The sequence below is a fragment of the Chelonoidis abingdonii genome, chromosome 1 (assembly GCF_003597395.2).
Source record: "Chelonoidis abingdonii isolate Lonesome George chromosome 1, CheloAbing_2.0, whole genome shotgun sequence".
Classification (NCBI taxonomy): Eukaryota; Metazoa; Chordata; order Testudines; family Testudinidae; genus Chelonoidis; species Chelonoidis abingdonii.
In genome coordinates, this window is record NC_133769.1 from 136,700,726 (window position 1) to 136,721,774 (window position 21,049).

Sequence of the window (21,049 nt, forward strand, 5' to 3'; positions counted from 1 at the left end):
GCTTGTATGGGCACCCCTATACCCATGGGACTGGCCTGAAAACCTGTGGCAACGTATTCACATTGACTTCGCTGGCCCCCTTGAAGGAAGCATGTTCTTGGTGGCAATAAATGCCCATTCTAAATGGCTAGAAGTCTGTATAATGCAGTCCAGTACTGCAGAGAGTACTATCCAAAAACTATGGGGACTCTTTAGTGGTTTCGGTCTCCCAGAACAACTTGTGAGCGACAACGGACCGCAGTTCGTCTCTCAGAAGTTTCAAAACTTTATGAAGGCAAATGGGATACACCACATCACGTCAGCACTATATCATCCATCCACCAACGGATTAGCTGAAAGATTTGTGCAGACAATGAAACACGCTTTGAAATCAGCAAGGGGACAACACTCCATTCAAAAGCGTCTGGATCCCTTCTTACTTTCCTACAGAAACACACCTCATGCTACGACCCAGGCATCCCCGGCCTTTCTAATGATGGGACGACAGCTGTGCACTTGCTTTGATCTGTCTGGCCTCAAGTGATTTCTTCCTAAACCGGCTGCCCCCAAGGATATAACACCGGGTATCTGGCCCCAGAGACTTCCTGAGAAACTGGCCCTGGGTTGCTCCAGCAGTGGCCAGTGAGGCTGGCTGTGGGGGCCTGGAGTCAGCCACACAAGCCACTGTGGAAGTCACAAAGTCACAGAATCCATGACTTCCGCAGCCTCCGTGAAAGAATCAAACCCTTAATAAATAACAATGTTACTGGCACCTGAGAGGAGGACAGGGGTCAGAAAAGTTTTACTCCAGCATGTGGGCTATATTTTAACAAGGCTCCAGGCCAAGTTTGTTCTGTGGGCTGTAAATTGGCCAACTCTACTGTAAATGATTGACATCAGAATGGCTGAATCATGATGTGAGGTGACAGGGAACCGAATAAACATAAGCAAAGCAGCCAACTATACCCACAATAGTTACATTCAGTGTATCAGCCCCAGCAACAACTGTCCCACCTCTGCCCTACCTGCAGCAAATCCTGTCCATTTATGAAAACAAAGCCTTTACAGCCAGGAACTGACTCACGAGCTATAAAATCCACTTGTTTTGGTTATGAAACAACAATTGTCATAACCTTCAAATTAAATGAGCCCATACATACAAATATTCTTAACATATCAAAAACAAAATCAGTTTATTATAGCACAGTTATTACAGTAAAGAGCACCTGCAGCGGCTATGATGATTATTCAAAAGTTTCCTTTGCAAAATGCTTGGGGCAACTGCACTGACAGAAGTGGTTTTCATTATGGACGGTGCTTTGCATGAAAATTATATTAGAATAGGTATTACATTCCAGGGTGCAATCCAGACCAGTGAGGGGCTGTGTCCCTACCTGCCTGCAACCTGGGGTGCCTCGCAATGCTTTCCTGCTGTAGTTCCCAACCTGGGCTGCTCACAAACAGCCTATCAGCATGCAGGCCACACCCAGAGTGTCTGTGAATAATCCCCACCCTGATCCAACTCAGACCCAACAGCCTGTCAGCAAACACCAGCCATATGCTGGCTTCCAGCAGCTGTGGTTATATGCAGGGTGACCCAACATGCTCCCAGTCCTGGATTTCCCCCCATACATGTGTGTGCTGCACTGTCCAGCCCTCTCCTGGACAGTGCAGATATATTGGGTCCATCGCTCCTCTAAGGGGCTAAATATACAATAGTTCGCTAGCTTAACTGGAGTTACCCACACGATTCACAACACTGGATTAGTTTTGATTAAAGAATAAAATAAGTTTATTTAACTACAAGGAGAGAGATTTTAAGTGAGTTCAAGAATCAGGCATTAGAGTCAGAAACAATTATCATAATGATACTACACTTTCTAGTACCAGACTTAAGAAACTAGACTTGGTTCAAGGTGAAGTCCCTCAGCACATTTCCAGTAACATTGCTGACCAAACTCTCAGGCCAGGATCTGCTCCCAAAATCCAACAGCTGTTTCTTTTGGTTTCTTAGGTGAAAAAGAGAGAGATGGACAGGGAGAGACAACTTGGGGTGTTTTGCCCCTCACTTTTATAGTTCAGTTACCCTTTGAGATGCATTTTCCCAACAGTTACTCCTAGTTAAAGTTCATTCAAACAGTAAAGAAGGCAGCATGGTGCCTGGTGGTGAAGAGGATGCACATGGCTTCTTCTCACCTCTGTTTGTCAGATTCTCCTTGTCTCCCCTCTTGTGTCTGAGGACCCTGTTTACAATTTACATGGAAACTGAGGTAAACACACATTCCTTTGTTTAGGACCTACTTGAGGACCTGCCTAACGGGGGCTATGTGCCATCAATATCATTCAGGGGAATTCATAGCTTTATATATAATGTTGCTACATACATTTTACCGTAATATTACTGAGCAGCAAGTTAGTTTTCAAATGATACTTCACAAGGCATATTTTGTACAAAGATTATTACAATGATGTATAAGGTGTGACTACAGTCACAATATGATTCAGACATGGTGCCACCATAAAACAGTTTTTAACATGGTGGGTGGCCAGTGTGAAAAGACTCTCAGTGTCTCAGGCTCCGTTCATAGAAGATTAGGGTTGGAAGGGACCTCAGGAGATCATCTAGTCTAACTCCCTGCTCAAAGTAGGACCAATCCCCAGACATTTCTACCCCAGTTCCCTAAATGGCCCCCTCAAGGATTGAATTCACAACCCTGGGTTTAGCAGGCCAATGCTCAAACCACTAGAGCTGTCCCTCCCCATACAAGGACTATAGTCCTTAGCATAAATCTAAAAGTGGTTCAGCACCATCTACAGCATCTGACAAAACAGCTTCAAAGCCAGATTATTAGATCAGGGCCCCCATTGTGCTAGGCACAATACAAGAAGAGACTAAGAGACAGCCCTGCCCTTGAGAGTTTACAATCTCAATAGAGAAGAGGGACAAACTGTGGGAGAGGAAACAGAGCCAGAGAAGTGGAGTGATTAAAAAAAGGTGTGATGCAAATCTATACTGTGGAAGCCAAATCCCCCTAAAACAGCTGTTTCCAAGGGCGCAGTGGAAACATCTGTGACTGGCAGCTCAGTGCAGGATTGGTGCCCGAGCGCTTGTCTACCCATGGAGTTTTTCAGGAACAGCAATTAAGGTTGTGCCTATGCTACAGAATTCTGCTGCCATGGCTGTGTCAGGATGTGAAGAAGCGTGATCCCTGATCACGGAACTTTACCAGCAGAAGCCCCTAGCATAGCTGCAGTTATACCAGCAAAACTGTGCTTTTCCAGTATAGCTTGTTTCATTCAGGGATGGTGGAATAAGCTACAGCAGTAAAAGCACAGCTTTGTCAGTATAAACTGCAGTCACACTAGGAGCATGGGACATGAGTGCTTCTGGGTTCACAGACAACTACTGTTAGGCTCCCAGTTGAATGCCTAGCACACAAGGTCTTTATTTAGTTGTCATCCCGCTTCAGGCAGGGCACCACCTGCAGCAGTCTTACCCAGCAGCAACAAGCAAGGCGTTGGCAGCAAATCACAACAGTAGTGCCACATCAGGCCTACCTTCCCCCAGGGACGCTGTGACAAGCAGCAGCCTCTCAAGCAGTTCCCGGCTCCAGGCAAATTTCTCTTACACAATGCAAGTGAAAGTCTATTCTGCCTCCAACCAACTGAATGAGTTGGGTTTGCTCCTTTTGACCCCTCCCTCCAAGGCAGACACCTATGGCGGGTGTAGCAGGGAGGGGCAAACAAAGCCCACAGCAGCTCATTTACACTTTCCTGGCCAGCGTGGGGTTTGTATATCCCACCACAGAGTGTTTCACCGGAATAGTGTATGGTGGTAAAACACTCCTAGTGTAGGAATTCCTGAATAACTCCAAGTGTAGACAAGCCCTAAGCCTGCCTTTCTCCCTGTCCATACCGACAGTTGCAATCAGTGAAGGTGCAGTAGCTGGAACTCCATTGTTACAAGAGAGAGGGGGTAGCCAGCAACATGTTCCCAATTAGGGGTGTCCGTCTCCCCCTCCCCGTATGGAACTCACTCTGCTCCCCTTGCTCCAAAACAAGCCCAAGTTTACTGACCTTTGGGAGAGCACTTTTCCAGGTCTGTCTCTTCTCCCTGGCCTTTAGGGAGCAGGGGAAGATTTGTCAGGCTGGCTGGCTTGTGTGAGCACTGGCTTATGGATCTTAAACTTCGTTTATATGTTTGCTGCTACTTGTTTTTTGTAATTATCTGGGAGTAATCAAAAGTATCTGCTGATTTAATTGAATTATTGTGTATTTTCAAAGGATTATCAAGGGCACCCCAGGCCAACAGTTTCAAAAGCGATTGGTGATTTGTGTGCCTCAGTTCTGGGGTGCTCTACTTGGGACACTTTTAATGGCATTAATTTTGTGAGGCGTCTTAATTGTGGTACTCAGAATCACTAGTCACTTTTTTAAAATGTAGCACTAGACTCTAGAGCCTTGGGACATGAGCTCTTTCTTAGCAGTTTGCTATAAATGTATATAAATAATGGAGAGGTTATGGCCTATAACGTGCTTACCAGAAATTGTCAACACAAACTTTGTGTGTGTGTTTGCCACAGAAAGAATGCATAAGAGGATGCATGTGTTTTGGGGGATGGAGGAAGGGAAAGAATTTTTACTTCAAGTGAGGGTTTTGTTGTTGTTTGTTTTAAAAATAAAGTACAAAATGTTACTGCTGGAACAGTATTGCTCTGCGCTCTGGCCCCTTTCCAAGACAAAATTTAAGCACTTACTGAGGAAAAGAAAACGATCGTATTTGACTTTCTACAGTATACGCTGTATCATTTGTTATAAACTATACAGGAAAAGAATCAAATGACTTAATAACTAAATACCAGCTCTGTAAAGCTGTGCAGAAATAACTAGGCTCCAGGGCCTAAACTACTGCTCTCCATTATAAAAGTATAGGTACAAAAGAAATACAGTTTATTTGAAATATTTTCAAGTTCTGCCAGTAATTAAATTGGGTCTTAACATCATCCCTTTTCCCCAGCAACACAGAGTGAAAGAAGAAAGCTGTTGAAGATATTGTAGCTATCCTTACTGAAGGAAAAAATTTACACATACCCTGGTGGTGGAAAAATATAAATAAATAAATACATACATACATACATAAAATGAAAAATCCAAGCAAAGAAACAAAACCAATTAGTGTAAACTAAACTGATATAGGGCACTATGTGTGCTCACAAGGAGGTTGTACCGATCAAACTAAATCGGTTTCTAGATGGATTAAGCTAAATCAAAGCAATTTTCACATGTAGAGAAGGGGTAAAACAAATTTAAACTATGTAAAACCCAGATCCTCAAAGGTATTTAGGTGCCTAATCTCTACTGAAATCTCATTGGAAGTTACATGGCAATATTTCTGCAGAGCTGGGCCTAAGTGATTTAGGAGCCTCTGTTCAATCTTAAAGACACTACTTAGGCACCTTAGAGCCTAAATCCCATTGACTTTTAATTGACTTTTGAAAATAGAATTTAGGCTCCAAAGTCAGTTAGGCTCTCTTGAAAATTTTACCCAAAGCTTTGTGCATAGCACATATTCAATCTGTCATGTTAGGACTCAGTTCTGCAAACACAAATGGATGTAGCATTTACTACAATCTATGCACTATGTTAAACACCATGTCCAGAGTAAATGTTTGCAAGTTTGGGCCTTACTATGTCTTTCTAAAAAAAAAAAAAAAAAAAATACTCTAGCTCAAAATTATGGGCCCAGTGGCAGGATTATTGGGTGAAATTCTCTGGTCTGCACTATGCAGGAGGTCAGACTAAATTATCAGAATGGTTCCTCTGGTTTTAAAATATATGAATCTATCACAAACTTTAATGGAATCATTCACAGTAGTAAATACTACATCCATAAGTCAGTATTTTCAGAATTAGGCCTTTCATTTACTTACTTTGGCAAATCTGTCAATACAGAATCCTGGAATAACTAATCTGAGGAAAATGTGTAGGATTTATAAAGAACAGATATAATTCAGACTGCCCATCAAACAAATGCTTAGGGAGTCATATGTATATATATACGCTCACAAACCCCAAACAGAGGGTCCCAGAGTTGGATTCCAAATGTGGTCCCACATGACGCAGTATTAACAGCCTTCATCTACCTTGTCTCTCCAATATCCTGGGACCAACAAAGATGTCCTGATTTTATAGGGACTGTCCTGACTTTTGGGTCTTTTTCTTATATAGGCTTCTATTACCCCCCACCCCCGTCCCAATTTTTCACACTTGCTGTCTGGTCGCCGTAGCGAGCACAGATAATGTCATTCAGGGAAGTGGTGTAGCTATGACAACAACAAAAAACTCGGCCAGAATACACTGCATCTATAGTTAAATCAGCATAGCACTAGTAGTGTAGGCATGGCCTTAGTAAAACTCAAGTGATCTATCTCTGCTATGTTTTTGCAGTAGCACAGGTAACAGACCTCAGTGAAATTTTTCAAATTAAATTTTTTTTCACCAAAAAATTTGCATATTCAGATCAACTGAAACATTTTGTAACAAATTCACCAAATTATTTCAGACATGAAAAAAAGTTCTGGAAAAGCAGAAATGTCTCATTTTGGACATTTTTTTAATGAAACCTTTTGAATTTTTTTATTCAAAACGACTTTAGAATTTTAGAAAGATACTTCCACTTTATTTTCCAAAAGATTATAAAAAAAAACACAAACAAAAAAAAATGTTTCATTTTGGGTTAAACAAAAAGTTTTGTTTGACCAAACAAATGTTTTGACTTCTTTCTTTGGTTTGCTGAAAAATTTAAAAAGAAATATTTTGGATCAATCCCAAATGTTTTTTTTTTAGGCTTGGCCACCAAACCAAAAATAAGTTATTTGCACAGCTGTAATAGCTAACATCTATTAGCTATCCCTCAGTGAAATATGCCTTTTTGTCAATGAAGACATAACCCCCTTAGGCTCATTCCCTACCACTGTGTTTATTTTAGGACCACATTTTCAGAACTATTTTCAAAGCACCTAACTCCTGATGGGAATCTAAATACCTTTGAGGATATGGACCTAAGGGTACATCTACACTTAAAATGCTACAAAGGCACAGCTGCAGTGCTGCATCTGCATCAACGTAGCATTTCAGTGTAGGGACAACCTACACTGACAGGGGGTTTTCCTCCTGGTGTAGGTAATGTTAGGTAATCCATGTCCCCAAGTAGCTAGGGGGACAGAAGAATTCTTCTGTAAGCATAACTCTGCTGACACTGGGGGTTAGGTCGGTATAGCTATATCTCTCAGAGGTATGGCTTTTTCACACACCCTGAGAGAAGTAGCTATGCCGATGTATGTTCCCAGTGCAGCCCAGCCATTAGTCCCAACAAGCCTATCTTGGCTTGTGGCAAGGCTGACAAGCATCTTTTTGAGCTAGTTTTTGCTTCGTTGGGGATAAAGAAGTAAACTAAAACTGAGGAGGAGGGGAACCTGGGGAAATCTGTAGAGTGAAGGCTGCTGCTTAGTTACTCCTAAAGGCCACGGGGGGTGAATTTGGAAGTGCCCCCTTCCCGCCCCCAACAGCCTTAGGCTCAAAGGAGATGCCACGACCTGAACTCTAGACCTCCACAGGCCTCCTAAGGCCCATGACGGAGAGTTTGGGGACAAGTTAACCTAAGGTTTGCAGGAGGTGCATTCTGGAGAAAGGCCCAAGGACAAGCCTCATTATGGATTGCAGGATGAACTTGTCATAAGGCTGAACAGCTTACATGGGCTCAGGGGAAGGGGAATCATGGTGCATGGGGGAGGGACTCCGGGGGAAGTAGCCATGCAACACAACAGCAGCTTTTCTGTTCCCATGACTCTCGCCCTCCCATGCTGTCCAGAGAACAGCAGGCCAGGAGGGAAGGGAGATTCATCCCCCAACTTTCCTGCCAGCCACATTTCCCCCCTTGCTATATACCTTAGGAAGGGACCCTCAATCCTGCAGACCTCATGGCTTGATTTTCAAAACTGCTGAGCACCTACAGCTCTCATTGATTTCAACGGGACTTGTGTATGTTCAGTATCTTTCAAAATCAGGCCTAAAGAATTAAGACGTTCTTAGTTTTCATGGTAATTGATAAATAAATTCTTTACTATAGACAGATAACCCTGTTGCAACCTTTGTGATTTTAACATGAGTCTTGTGATATTTGGTATTTTTGTGAAAGCCTCAGCTCCTGAACTCACTTGATCACAGGAGAATCTCTGCTTACATTAATAAAAAGTAAGTTTCTGTCCCTCCTGGTTACAGAGAGAAGATGAAAAACATGACCCCTAAAGGCTCAAAACAGTTCAGAAGATAAATCAAAACACTCCAATTTTTAATTTAAAAAACAATAAACAAACACGAAAATCCCTCCTGATTTTTAAGCCAATCTCATGATGGGGGAGGGGGCTGACTCATGATTTTTGAATACTGGAGTAGGCAATATTGAGCTAAAGTAGTCTGAGTTTCTCAGGGCATCACATGGAGGAAGAGTTAAGGTGGTTTGGCTACCTAATTGAATTTCCATGCTTTCAGAGGTTTGGGTTTCTTTTGAGTTTAATCTTCACTCTGGATTTTCAGGGTTTCCAACAGTGTGTTTATCAATTTATTTTTGTTTTGTGTCTACCTTTCAAGAACATCCATACACATCAACTACTGATATAAGCTAGCAACCCTAACTTTGGCTGAAAATTACATTTAAAATTATTTTCAGACCAATGATCAATACGGTGACAAATTCTTTTAATTGAGGTTTTCAGATAAACAACTCTGAACAGAAGCTTCGGGTTACATGGAGACTGCTAGGATAGAGGAAGTAGTAACACTCTAAAAACAGTCAAAAAGCTGTACACACACATACATACACACAGTGTTTTCCACCCCCACTGAGAGCCCTCAAGTAAAATTTTGGGATGTAAATAAGTAGGGCTTTTTTAAATCATAAGAAAGAGAATACAAATCCAGTTGTTTTTCCTTTACAGATTCCCTTTAATAGAGACATCTTCTTATTAAAAACAAGCAAATAAAAAAGACATTTTCTGCCCAACCCAGAGCTCCCAGAAGCATTATACTTGATTCCAATGGGAAGCAGATGGTTATGCAGAAATTCCTCTTCCCTTCTTTTAAAAATACCTTTCATACGGGTCATAGGGATTTGCTTCTTTTAGATTTTGTCCAAATTCCCAGAAACTTGCAGTGAAATGGGAAAATTTACCATGTGGGGATAGCATGTTGTTATATGTTAGTGCACTAATGGTATTGTATCATGAAGCTGTGCAATTCCATAGCACGGTTTAGTATTAATACAAGCAAGATATAAGAAGTTTGAGGCACTGCTCTACATTAATTATTATTTATTATTACACTAGCACCCAGGGTCCCGTTGTGCTGGGTACTGCACAACACAGTTCCCCAAACAGCTAAATAGTCAAGTCAGACAAATATGGGAGGGGACTCAGGCAAGAAGAGTTGAAAGTACCTGCTCAAGGTGACACATGAAAGCCAGGAAAACAATGCAGTCTAGTCCAGTGTCCTATTCATTGCATTTAGCACAGAGATGACACAGTAATTTTTGATGTCTGAGATGGGCTGTTATTTAAAATCAAAGTTCTTTAGAAAGTAAAATCATCCCCTAAAAAGAGTTTAGGAAGCAGCCAAACCAATTCACCTATTTATATAAGGAAAATGTTTCTAGCCCTCTTGATCCTCAAGCAATTATTACAGCTAAAGAAAAAAACTTTGGGGCAGGTCCACAGTGGGTGTAATAGGTATTGGATCTAAGACAATTACACCAGCTGAACTGTCCCTGTCTTTTTGTGGGGGTTAGTAATTTGTGTGCCTTTTGGATAGATTCAGTAATAACTATTACATATATGGAGTTCTGCTTTCATGAAAAAGCCTAATACATAAACATGTAGCATTTACTGAAAGAAAACAAAACACAAAACTGATGTAAAAAACTCCCCACCAAACCCTTCCAGCAATGTCCAGTTCCTGATTTAGAGGTTAGTGCTGTGTTCTGGAAAAAATCCAGGCACAATATGATTTCATGCACTAAAAACTTTAAACATTTCAGAGAAACATAACATATGACATAGGGTGTTTTTATTTAATGAATGGCTTTAAAAAATGGAGCCAGTGTCCCTTTCACAGATGTACATCTCAGGCCAAAAGCATTGCTTTAGAATATGTCATCACTTGGGAACCTAAAGAATTGTGCTTGAGAAAACATTGCTAGAAAATAATATCCCCTTCCCAGAACAGTTCACTTCAGGCTTTGTAGAAAAACAGAACAACTCATTTCCACTGGATATAATTTATCTATTGAGAAACTTACTTAAAGGCACCAGGTTACTGGGCACATAGTTAGAAAACTGTTTACTCTCATAGTACTAATAATAATGAATCATTATTATTAGCACTTAGCTCTTATATAGCACTTTACATCCGCAAACCATTTTGAAAACGTGACGTAGTTAGTCCTCACAATATCCCTGTGAGATAGTAAAATATTATTAGCTCCTTCAGGGGATGTGTGTGGAGATGCACTATCCAAGCTGGAATTTCTGGAAGCACATTGCACTTGACTTAGTGCTTGTCTTCACTGCTAAAAAACCCTTTGTTTTTTTTACCTCAGAGTAACTAATGTGCATGAGCTATTCTGAGGCACAAACAAAGTGAAGACCAGGCACTTTAGTTTTACCAAGAAGTAAACTCACCAAGGTAAACATCTTATATCCCTGGATGGGATTGACTTTAGTGAGTTTACCTGACAGTAAAATGAAAGTGTTTGGTCTTCACTGTGTTTTTGCTTCAGGATAGCTCATGTGCATTAGGTTTTTCCCAGAAAAATGCCTGTTCATCAAAACAGACTTTTCATGGGAGACAGTTGGTTTTGTCAAATTTCTTGACTAAAACAAAAATTTGGAAAAAAAAAGTTTTAAAATTGTTGAGACATGCCACTTTGGCTTTTTTTAAATGAAAATTTTGGTTTTCTGGTTGAAAACACCATTTTCCTCCAGAATTTAAGCTAATTATAGTACATTTTTAAATGGTCATTCCTGAAACAAAACCTTTCAAAATTATCAAAATGAAATGTGTCAACTGACTTGAACCAAAAAATTTTGGTTCAGGACAGTTTTCAAGATGTTGACTTTTCATCTCAACATAAGATGGGAAAAATTTTCAAAACTTTGAAAATGTTTGTGGGATGGGAAAACCATTTCCTGCCCAGCTCTAACTAGGACTTTAATGTGTTAGTTAAAAGTGTTAGAAATACATGATTTTAATGAAGATATGAGTTGTGCCTTTCCCCCCCCCCCCACCATTGAGATGGAAGAGAAGGTTTCTTGCATCCTTTAGCTGACCTTGTGCACTCATGAACAGCTAGTCCCAGACTACACCTAATGGACACATATAAGGGCTCCTTTAATAAATCTACATATGGCAGGTAAATTCAATTCACCATTCAGCACATATGCACTCTCTATGGCCCCCATCCTGCACACAATTAAATATATGAGTAGCTTTATGCATGTGAATAGTACCATTGAACTCAGGGGGACTACTCAGGTGCATTATTTGGGCCTGTGTCTGGAATTATACTTACTCTTTAACCACAAATTCCTTCAGAAATGTAGCATTTTGCATGCAAATAGCTTTTTAATGGAGTTTGAATTATAATGAGCTCTCACAGCCTTGGGTAGGTGAAAAAGAAGCTTAGTCCCAAACCACTGAAATAGATCACCTCCTCTTACCATTTTCTTCATCCTGACTGCAACAGTGTCTGGTAGAGTGGCTGTTTGATTATCCCAGCCTGACCCACACTTCCTAGATTAACTTTAAAAAACAAAACAAAACGAACAAACAAAAAACAACGCCACAACCACAAGATATTAAGTGGCTAGTTTAAGTATGCTTTGTCATTTTTGCAAGTGCCATCTTAAATGTCAGGGGGATGCGGCAAAATGAAGATGGGAAGCTTGCATAACCAGTTCCCAAAGTAAGAATACAATTGTGGGGCTCGGCTAATGTTGCAGCCCAAGTAAGAGCTGAGAAGCAAGTACAGGATGGGGGGATACATGAAAATCATTGCACTGCTCTGATCAGCCCTCTAGCTAGATCAACTGTTCTGATTCCTTTCCTTTCTGTTTCTCTTCTCTAAGTTTTTTCTTCGTTTAATCCCCTCTTCCAGCCTTTGACTCCTTTCTTCTACAACTGACACGCACCCCACCCACCCACAATTCAGTGATGATCATTTCCAGCACTATGCATAACTGAACGTCGAACGGGATTAAAAAGTACATCATGTCTCCTTCAAACTATTTATCTGAAAACCTCGCTCTGTTTTGCCTGTCGTGCCCTCTTTCTGCGGGAGGATGGCGCTCTGATATTTGAAGATCTTTTCTTCGGGGCTCTATAGTAGTTTTTCACGCTTTGCTGCTACTATAGCAGACGCCTGCCTCTCTCACTGTTTGCTGCAGCAATCAGGGGGTTCCTGACTGTAAACATAACACTTCAGATCATAGCAAGGTCGCTCCAGACACAGCCTTTCTACTTACAGCCTAAACTATTTAAGGTGGAATGGTTGTGGTTTATTTCTTCGAAGGGGGAAAGAAATATTTAGCTTGACTCCAGCAGCAAACACTGATCATAATATGCTAAGCAGGATGTGAGCTAAGGATTGAGTTGCTCCTTGAGGAAAGACCATGATAACTACAGATCATTTGCAGATTTTCTCCAAAGAATTGCTGAATGCTCCAAATCGTGTTTAGCTCATACCTCTTGGAATGTCTTCTCATGTGAAAACGATTGCATTGCTGAGGCTAGTCTTGAGTCTGCCCTGCTTTTGCACATAGCACAGTCCTTTATACCAGTACAAAGCAGGTGTAAAATACTTCCAGTCAGGCCTGATCTACACTGGGGGGGAATCAATCTAAGATACGCAACTACAGCTACAAGACTAGCGAGCTGAAGTTGACGCATCTTAGATCGACGTACTTCGCATCCTCAGGGCGCAGGATCGACAGCCGCGGCTCCCGCATTAACTCCACTTCTGCCTCTCGCCCTGGTGGAGTTCCAGGGAGTGCGTTCGGGGATCGACGTATCGTGTCTAGACGAGATGTGATACATCGAGCCCCGATAGATTGATCACTACCCACCAATCTGGCGGGTAGTGTAGACATACCCTTAGAAGGGTGTTATTTTATTCCTACTTTACACCGATATAAATGACTGCAGTGTTACAGCCTCCAATGCTGCAAGTGCAACACAGTCTTTTAGGATGGTTTACTCTAGGGCAGAGGTGGGCAAACTATGGCCCACGGGCCACTCATGCCCCAGGAGCCTAGCCCCCAGCCCCTCCCCTGCTGTTCCCCCTCCCCCCGCAGCCTCAGCTTGCCCCGCCACAATGCTCTGGGCGGCAGGGCTGCAGAGACATGGCCTGACCCAGTGCTTTCTGCTGCATGGTGGCGTGGCTGGCTCCAGTTGCCTGTCCTGGTGCTCTAGGCGGCACGGCTGTAGTGCCGTCAGCCACTGGTGCTCCAGGCAGCGCAGTCAGGGAGGAGGGAATGGGGGAGTTGGATAGAGGGCAGGGGAGTTCTGGGTAGTGGTCGGGGTGGGGTGTGGATAGGGGTCAGGGCAATCAGAGGGCAGGGAACAGGACGGTTGAATGGGGGCAAGGGTCCCCAGAGGGCAGTCAGGAATGAGAGGATGGGGTAGCGGGGGGCAGTCAGGGGACAGGAAAAGGAGGGGTTGGATGGGACAAGAGTCCCAGGGGGCCATCAGGGGGCGAGAAGCAAGAGGGGTAGGATAGAGCATGCGGGCCGGGCCATGCCTGACTGTCTGGGGGGGGGCACAGCCTGCCCTAACTGACCCTCCATACAATTTTGAAACCCGATGTGGCCCTCAGGCCAAAAAGTTTGCCGGCCCCTGCTCTAGGGTCTCTCTTAAATGTCCAAGCTTACACTTGCTTTTTGGCAGTCCATTGGGTCTCTGGCTGAGAGGTGTGTGGCTCATTTAGGCCTTCTCTGTACTAGAAAAGTGAACCAAGTTTAGCTAAATAAACAGTTAATCTGATGCAAGCCCCTGATGCAGTCAAACTAGTGATCTTTTCCAGCATAGACCAAGTGCTAGATCTGATGCTGAGTTCCTAGCTGGACATACAACTGATAACCATTCATGTATAACTTATCCAGGCAAGCTCCTGAAGTTATGAAAATGTCAACTTTATTTATTTTAATTTTAAAAGTAAGTTTCTAGACTTGTGGTAGCAGAGAGAAGTTGGAAAATGAAAACTAAGGGCTAAAACCAAACCAAAACTGAAGGCAAATAAAAAGGGAGACAATTTTATTATTTCATTGAAATCTCATGATTTTTAAGATAGTCTCATGGTTTAGGTTGTCTTTTGGTTATTGGCCTGATTTATGATTTGTTGAATGATTGGGGTTGGCAATATTAAGACCCATCAGACATAATGGTCCAAGCACAGGATAGAAAACTAAGGCCATGTCTACATTACAAAATTATGTCCATTTAGCTGATGTCAGCATACAGCCACTATAGTATTAAATCACTTGTGTGTCTCCATGCACACTTGGCTCCTTGTGTTGGCAGTGCATGTCCTCACCAGGAGTACTTGTAGCGTCAGTGTGGGCATTGTGAGACAGCTCCTGAAGGCCAATAACAGTCGATGTAGGTGCTACATTGACCTAATTACATCAACTGACTCTATCCGCTTGAAGAGGTGGTGTTATTTAGGCCATGTCTACACTAGCACCTATGTTGACAAAACTTTTCTTGCTCAAGGGGTGAAAAAAAATCCCCAAATGACATAAGTTTTGCCAGAATAAGCGCTTGTGTGTACAGCACTATGTCAGTGGGAGACGCTTTCCCGCCAACATAGCTACTACTGCTCATTGAGCTGGTTTTATTATGGCAACAGGAGAGCTCTTTCCTGTCGCCATAACATGGCTACACAAGCAATCTTACAGCAGCACAGCTCTATTGGTACAGCCGTGCACTGTAATCTTGTAAGTGTAGACATGGCCTAAATAAATGTAGAGAGGTACTTATGTTGGCAGGAGACAAATTTAAGGCCTGGTTTACGCTAGGGGGTGGGGTCGATCTAAGATAGGCAACTTCAGCTACGGGAATAGCATAGCTGAATCAATCACTGTGATTGAATGGGGCAAAAGGAGAAAACAGGGTTTTCCAGATTTATTTTTCCTCTTCCTTTCCCCAGCCTTACTCCTGGTGTTGTGAAATGACTTATTTTTATTACATCATTGCCTTAAGGAATGTTCATAGTGAAAGCTTAAGCAGCCCATTAAAAACCTTGGGCCCAGACGTGTGTAAAACAAACCTAGTTGCTTCAAGGTCAGTTGAATCCTCTCCTTCCTTCAGTTAAACTCTGTTGTATGGGCTCTCTGCTTAAATTAGTTTGTCCAAAGCAGCAAATCTGGTGGTGCATAGGTACACAGAAATAAAAATCGAATTAAAGTGAAATGATACCGTGTTGTGCAGAGTGACCATCAGCCCCAAAGACTGGGATCTTTCTGTTCCCATTACAAAGGTAAAGGAGCAAATCCTTCAGCAAGGGCTAGTGGTAGCGTCCCCCAGGGCGCTCTTAATCTCAGAGGATCAGATGTGGTCTGGAGCCCTAAGCGGAACTCTCTTCCCCTGTCAATGGGACCTCCCTTTCGCATGAAGGAGGCGGCACGGGCTATGATCCGGGACGGGCAGGGAACAGAAAGGGTTAAAGATACGCAGTACCAGTCCTTATCTGCTGTAGCTGACTGAGGAGGTGGGTGTGATTCTGGGGGCATCTAACCCATTACCCAAACACATTACAGAGATTAGGCTAACAACTCACGGCGATCCTAACCTCCACGAAGAACGCGGGAGCCCCTGCTTCTTTCTCTTTTCTTGGGAGGAGGTGTCCCTGCTGGCTCCCTCCTTACTTATACCTCCCTCCTTAGCTGGCGGGCAAGAGGTGCTGTTGTCTCGAGGGGTCCCACTCCTCTCTCCCGGCCCCGCGTGTGTTCAAATCCAAGATCCCCTTCCAGCCCCAGCGCCTTGTCGTGAACTCCTGACCTTCCCGTCTCCAGGGCGAAACACTTGGCGCGGGTGGATGCGAAGCGCTTGTTGCAAGAATGAAGTCAAAATGTAACTAGCCTCCCCACCATTGCTCGCTGCAGAGCCGCTCAGCCTCCGCCAGCCCAGCTCGCTGCAAGGCAGATGGGCGCTTTGCAAGGCCGCTTCCAACAACAGAAACAAGGCAAAACGGTTTTTCTCCTCCACTCCACACCCCCCCCCCCGTTTTCTTTTTTTAAATGATTACGATGAAAGCGTATTGAGGCCGAGAGATGGCAAATGAGGCCGGGCCACCTTTAGAGCTGGCTGTTTGGAAGAGGTGAGGCGCACAGATGGGGCGGTGCCCTGCGCATTAACCAATGGATCGCCTCCTCTGTTTAAATAGACTTGTAATGTCAATCATTTTCTTCTTCGTCAGCCTCCCTTCAATCGCCATATTGGGCAACCGAGAAAAGGGCTCGTCTTTTCTTGTTTTTTCCGTCGTCGTTTTTTTTTTTTTTTTTTTTTTTTACTACACGGCAGCTTTGACATCGGCGAGGTTTTGCGAGCGCAGTTTGGATCGGGGGAGCCGCAGGCTTCGCAGCAGCCTGGAACTGGGCTTGCAAAAGGGGGCTTGGCTTTTCCCCATCCTCCGCTCTCCCCAGTGTCCACTTGGTCTGCCCCAGGCTTTCTGGTGAATATCAGGGGTTCTCTCCCCCCGGCCTGTGTCTTATGCAAGTGTTTGTTGTTGTTGTCTCTTCTCGTGGAGCCGAGATCGAGTGTAAAAAAAAAAAAAAAAGAAGAGGCAAGGAAGAAAATATTTGCACGTAGCGAAAGAGAAAAACAACCACCGCCGCCAGAAGAAAGAGGGTGGGGGGAAATGTCAAACGTGCGTATTTCGAATGGGAGCCCGACCCTGGAGCGGATGGAAGCCCGGCAGTCGGAGTATCCCAAGCCGTCAGCTTGCAGGAACCTCTTTGGGCCGGTGAATCACGAAGAGTTAAACAGGGACTTAAATAAGCACCGCAGGGACATGGAAGAGGCATGTCAAAGGAAGTGGAATTTTGATTTCCAGAATCACAAGCCCCTGGCCGGCAGGTTCGAGTGGCAAGCCGTGGAGAAAGGGAGCTCGCCCGACTTCTACTTCAGACCCCCGAGGCCCCCCAAAGTCGCTTGCAAATCTGCCACCCACGAGAGTTGGGATGTAAATGGAAACTGCCCAACGGTGATTGTAGTCGGTTCTCAGGGAATCTCAGAGGACACTCACTCTGTAGAGCAAAAAACTGATGTATCTGAAAATCAAACGGACTTAGCAGACCAGTGCACTGGGCAGAGAAAACGACCAACGACGGATGGTAACGTACTCCTATAAAACAAAAGCTTTTTGCTTTCTGTACTGTATCCTTGTCAGTGGTAGTTAGCGCTGTACACCTCACGCTCATGTCCTGTATACAGTAAACTGTTCTACTGGTTTACTGGCAGACAGCGTTTTCAGATATACCCCTCTTAGCTTAAAAACCCAGGACTGTCTGTACTCCTGGGAATCTTAAGTTAAATTGGCTTCTGGAGCCCATGGATCATTTGCAGCCAAATGCCCTTACAAACTAACACCACCTTCCGCTCCCCGCGACTGTAGTAATCGCTATGTAAACTCTGCATCCTTTTGACTTTTTTAAACAGTACAAGTTTCCTAACACATATGAAGCAAAGTGTAGAAGGCTATTTTGGACAAAACAAGAAACTTGTATCTTTATTTAAGCAAAAAAACAACCCTCCTCTCCATCTCTTTCATCTCTTTCGATAGTTGACCCTGAGGGGCATAAATATTCAGGGTCCTCCAGTCCCCTGTTCCCCCATGCAGCGCAAACATCTGGCAGCAAATGTATTTAATATCAAGTTTTCACTTTTCTTTTTGTTTCTTTCAATGTTCCCCTCCTAGATTCTTCTCCTCAACCTAAAAGAGCCAACACAACAGAAGAAGAGGTTTCAGAAGAATCCCCGAGTGCCAGTTCAGTGGAGCAAACACCCAAGAAATCCAGCCCAAGAAGACGTCAAACGTAAACTGTTTAGGTGGGTTCCCATTACAATGATGGGTTGTTGTTTTTTAAACCAGTGTAATTGAGTAAAGCATTGAAGGACTATGGAAAGGTCCACTCTGAGGCCATTCCAGTATCTATGATATTAGTTTCTCTGATTAACTTTGTAGACTTGGTCTTTTTTTAATATGCCTGAAAAGCAGAATTTCAAAAGGGTTTTAAAAAAGAAGTCTAGAGATTAAATACATCTTGTTAACATGCTTTAGGAAGACTATGCTAACCTTTGGGGGCTAGGGGAGAGGGAGTGTAAATGAGGGAGTTTTTACTGTGCCATTAATAGACAATACCTTCGTTCTGGTTTAAGATTTGGGTCGCTTAAGTAAGGAGGATCCTCTTACCAATTGTATTGGTACCATGCTGGTAGAACGAATGAGTTTCAGATACATTCTTTCTAAACTGTTTTAAACTTTCAGATGAGTATTAATGGCTTTTCCCATTGTCTTTGCACATACCAGCACACTTTAACCGTGAGACATATAAGTAAATAAGGACTGTAAATCAAGAAGCTGAGCATTTTATTTATATCAGAACTATTTTTTTTTGTTATATTTATATTTGTAGGATCACACATCGGAATTTACAGTCAGCACTCTGCCTTAATGAGAGGTTTTGGTTTTTTTTAAACGTAAGGGCTGGGGGGTCCTACATTTACAGATGGTTTCAGAGTAGTAGGGATTAAAGGAAAGTGTTTCCAAACATGATTTGCAATTGTGCAGAACAGATTAAGCTGTAAAGCAGAAGTTAAAACAAATTAGCTCTGCTGGGGTAAACAATCCATGAACACGTCAGCATGCATGTGTATGCAAATTGTACTACTACTGTCTGTTTATTTGGGTGTTTGAAAGGGAAACTAATGGTGTCGGCAGACAAAAAATAAAAGGATTGGAGTAGAGGAGGGTTCCCTGGGCTGGTTATTTCTATTACTGCAACCCAAAATACATTTGAGTTTAGAAAGATAGATCAGTTGCAAACAAATCTTGCCTTAATCTTAAATATGTGACTCTGGGTCAGCCATGAGACTTGTTGCAAAACAGCTTAATAACACAGCATTTATACTACTTAACAAAAGTGAAATATGGGGAGCCCTGGAAACATGTTCACTTGGTCTCAACTCTGTGTAAGCCTGCTGGATTTAAAAAAGCTGTGTGTGGATCAGCAGCCCTCCATAAGGGTGGAGGTGAGTTTCCCTTGTTTTTAAAGGAATATGTCCCTCTTCTGCGCATATACTACTGATTACTGGTCAAAAGTTTTGTTGGCACCACACCCAGTTTAAAATCGCTCCATCTCCAACAATTAGGGCAAAGAATGCCAGTGATCGATTTAGTTTTTAAATAGTGACTTGTGTCTCATGATCTCTAGTAGAGCAAAGCAATCACATTTCTTTTGGCACTTCTAATACCTTCCCTTTTTATTTTCATTACAGAGTTAAGAATATGCATTTCCTTGTTCATCGGATGCCTCGGTGGTTGATGAAGGGAGGAAGATGTAAAGTTTTATATATATATATATATATATAAAAAAAATTAAAATACATATCGTTGATTCTCCATGGGATGGAGATCCTGTACAAGCACTGAAAAAAAACAAAAAAATAAACAATAACACTAAAATTTTAGGCACTCTTAAAAGACCTGCCTCTAAAAGCATTGGATGTAGCATTGTGCAATTAGGTTTTTCCTTATTTGCTTCATTGTACTACCTGTGTATATAGTTTTTACCTTATGTAGCACATAAACCTTTTTTTGAGGGGGAGAGGGAGGGGATGGAAAAGGGTGACTAATTGAAACTTGCTTTCACAATCTAGCAAGCAGGGAAATCTATGAAGAGAAGCAGTGTAGAGGTTTTCTTTTAAAAAAAAATATTTAAAGATGTATTGTCTCTTTAAGTGGGGTCTACAATGTCTTTTTTTTTTTTTTTTTAAATACACCGTAATGCTAACACTGGCTATAGCAGACTGTTACAGACTGCTTGTGAATTTCTACTTATTACATTAAGCTTACAAGGTGGGAGCTCTGTTTCCGTTATGTAGCAGCAAAAGGATTTTTATGTCCTGCAACTTCTTAAATCTCTTAGGATAAACCTGAAGAATTTTAAGAGTAGTTCCATTGATTCTAACTATTACCAATAACATTGGCTGGATATTTTCAAATGAATCTAGAGAGTTCATATTCCAAAACAGAATATTGTTGATTACTGATATTCATGAGTGAGTGAAAAGGGACACTACATCTTTAAACAGTATTTCTACACTGCCTGTGTATCTGTATGTAAAAATAAAAACATAAAAGTTTGAAGTGTACCTGTGTACATAACTCTGTAAAGACACTGAGAAATTATACTAACTTATTTATGTTAAAAGATTTTTTTAATCTAGAAGAAGATATTTTTTCCCCATAAAGCCAAAGTGGCATGTTTTGTGCATTTGTAAATGCTCTATTTGGTAGACTTTTAGGATTTTTTTTTGTTTCTGTTTTTTTTCTTTCTTTTTCTGTTAATTAATATGGCTGTGCTGAAAGGATTGCAGACTGAGCCAAGTTTAATATTTTTTTGTAATGCGTGAGAAAAAATTGCCAATTGATATTGTTTCACATCAAGCAATCAATAAAGAAAACTGCCATATATATGAAATGAGTTCTCTGCTGTGTGTTTCAATTTCATTCTTTACCTGGCCCAAGAGGAAGTAGATTACTTCAAGTAGTACAGCAGGTTTCCCTCTGTGTGCCTAAAGTACAGGAAAACGTAAGGAATAAAGATACAGCATTATAAATATATACATTCCTCAGGCCATGTGTCATAACTTACTGTTACTTCTACCAGTAATAGGCATTATCTCAGATTAACTGGGAGCAAAGGCCCTCAACCTCTTGATTCAAAGGGGGAATCTTGAG

General features: G+C 42.2%; 1 protein-coding gene across 1 annotated transcript; it reads left to right on the forward strand.

Annotated features, from left to right (window-relative positions):
• Positions 1 to 16,486: 16,486 nt before the first annotated feature.
• Positions 16,487 to 20,792, forward strand: CDKN1B (cyclin dependent kinase inhibitor 1B). Its single transcript, XM_032803009.2, has 3 exons — positions 16,487 to 17,420; positions 18,005 to 18,135; positions 19,585 to 20,792. Exons 1-2 carry the CDS (start codon positions 16,946 to 16,948, stop codon positions 18,124 to 18,126), a joined length of 597 nt encoding a protein of 198 aa, XP_032658900.1. The 5' UTR covers positions 16,487 to 16,945; the 3' UTR covers positions 18,127 to 18,135; positions 19,585 to 20,792.
• Positions 20,793 to 21,049: the final 257 nt, after the last annotated feature.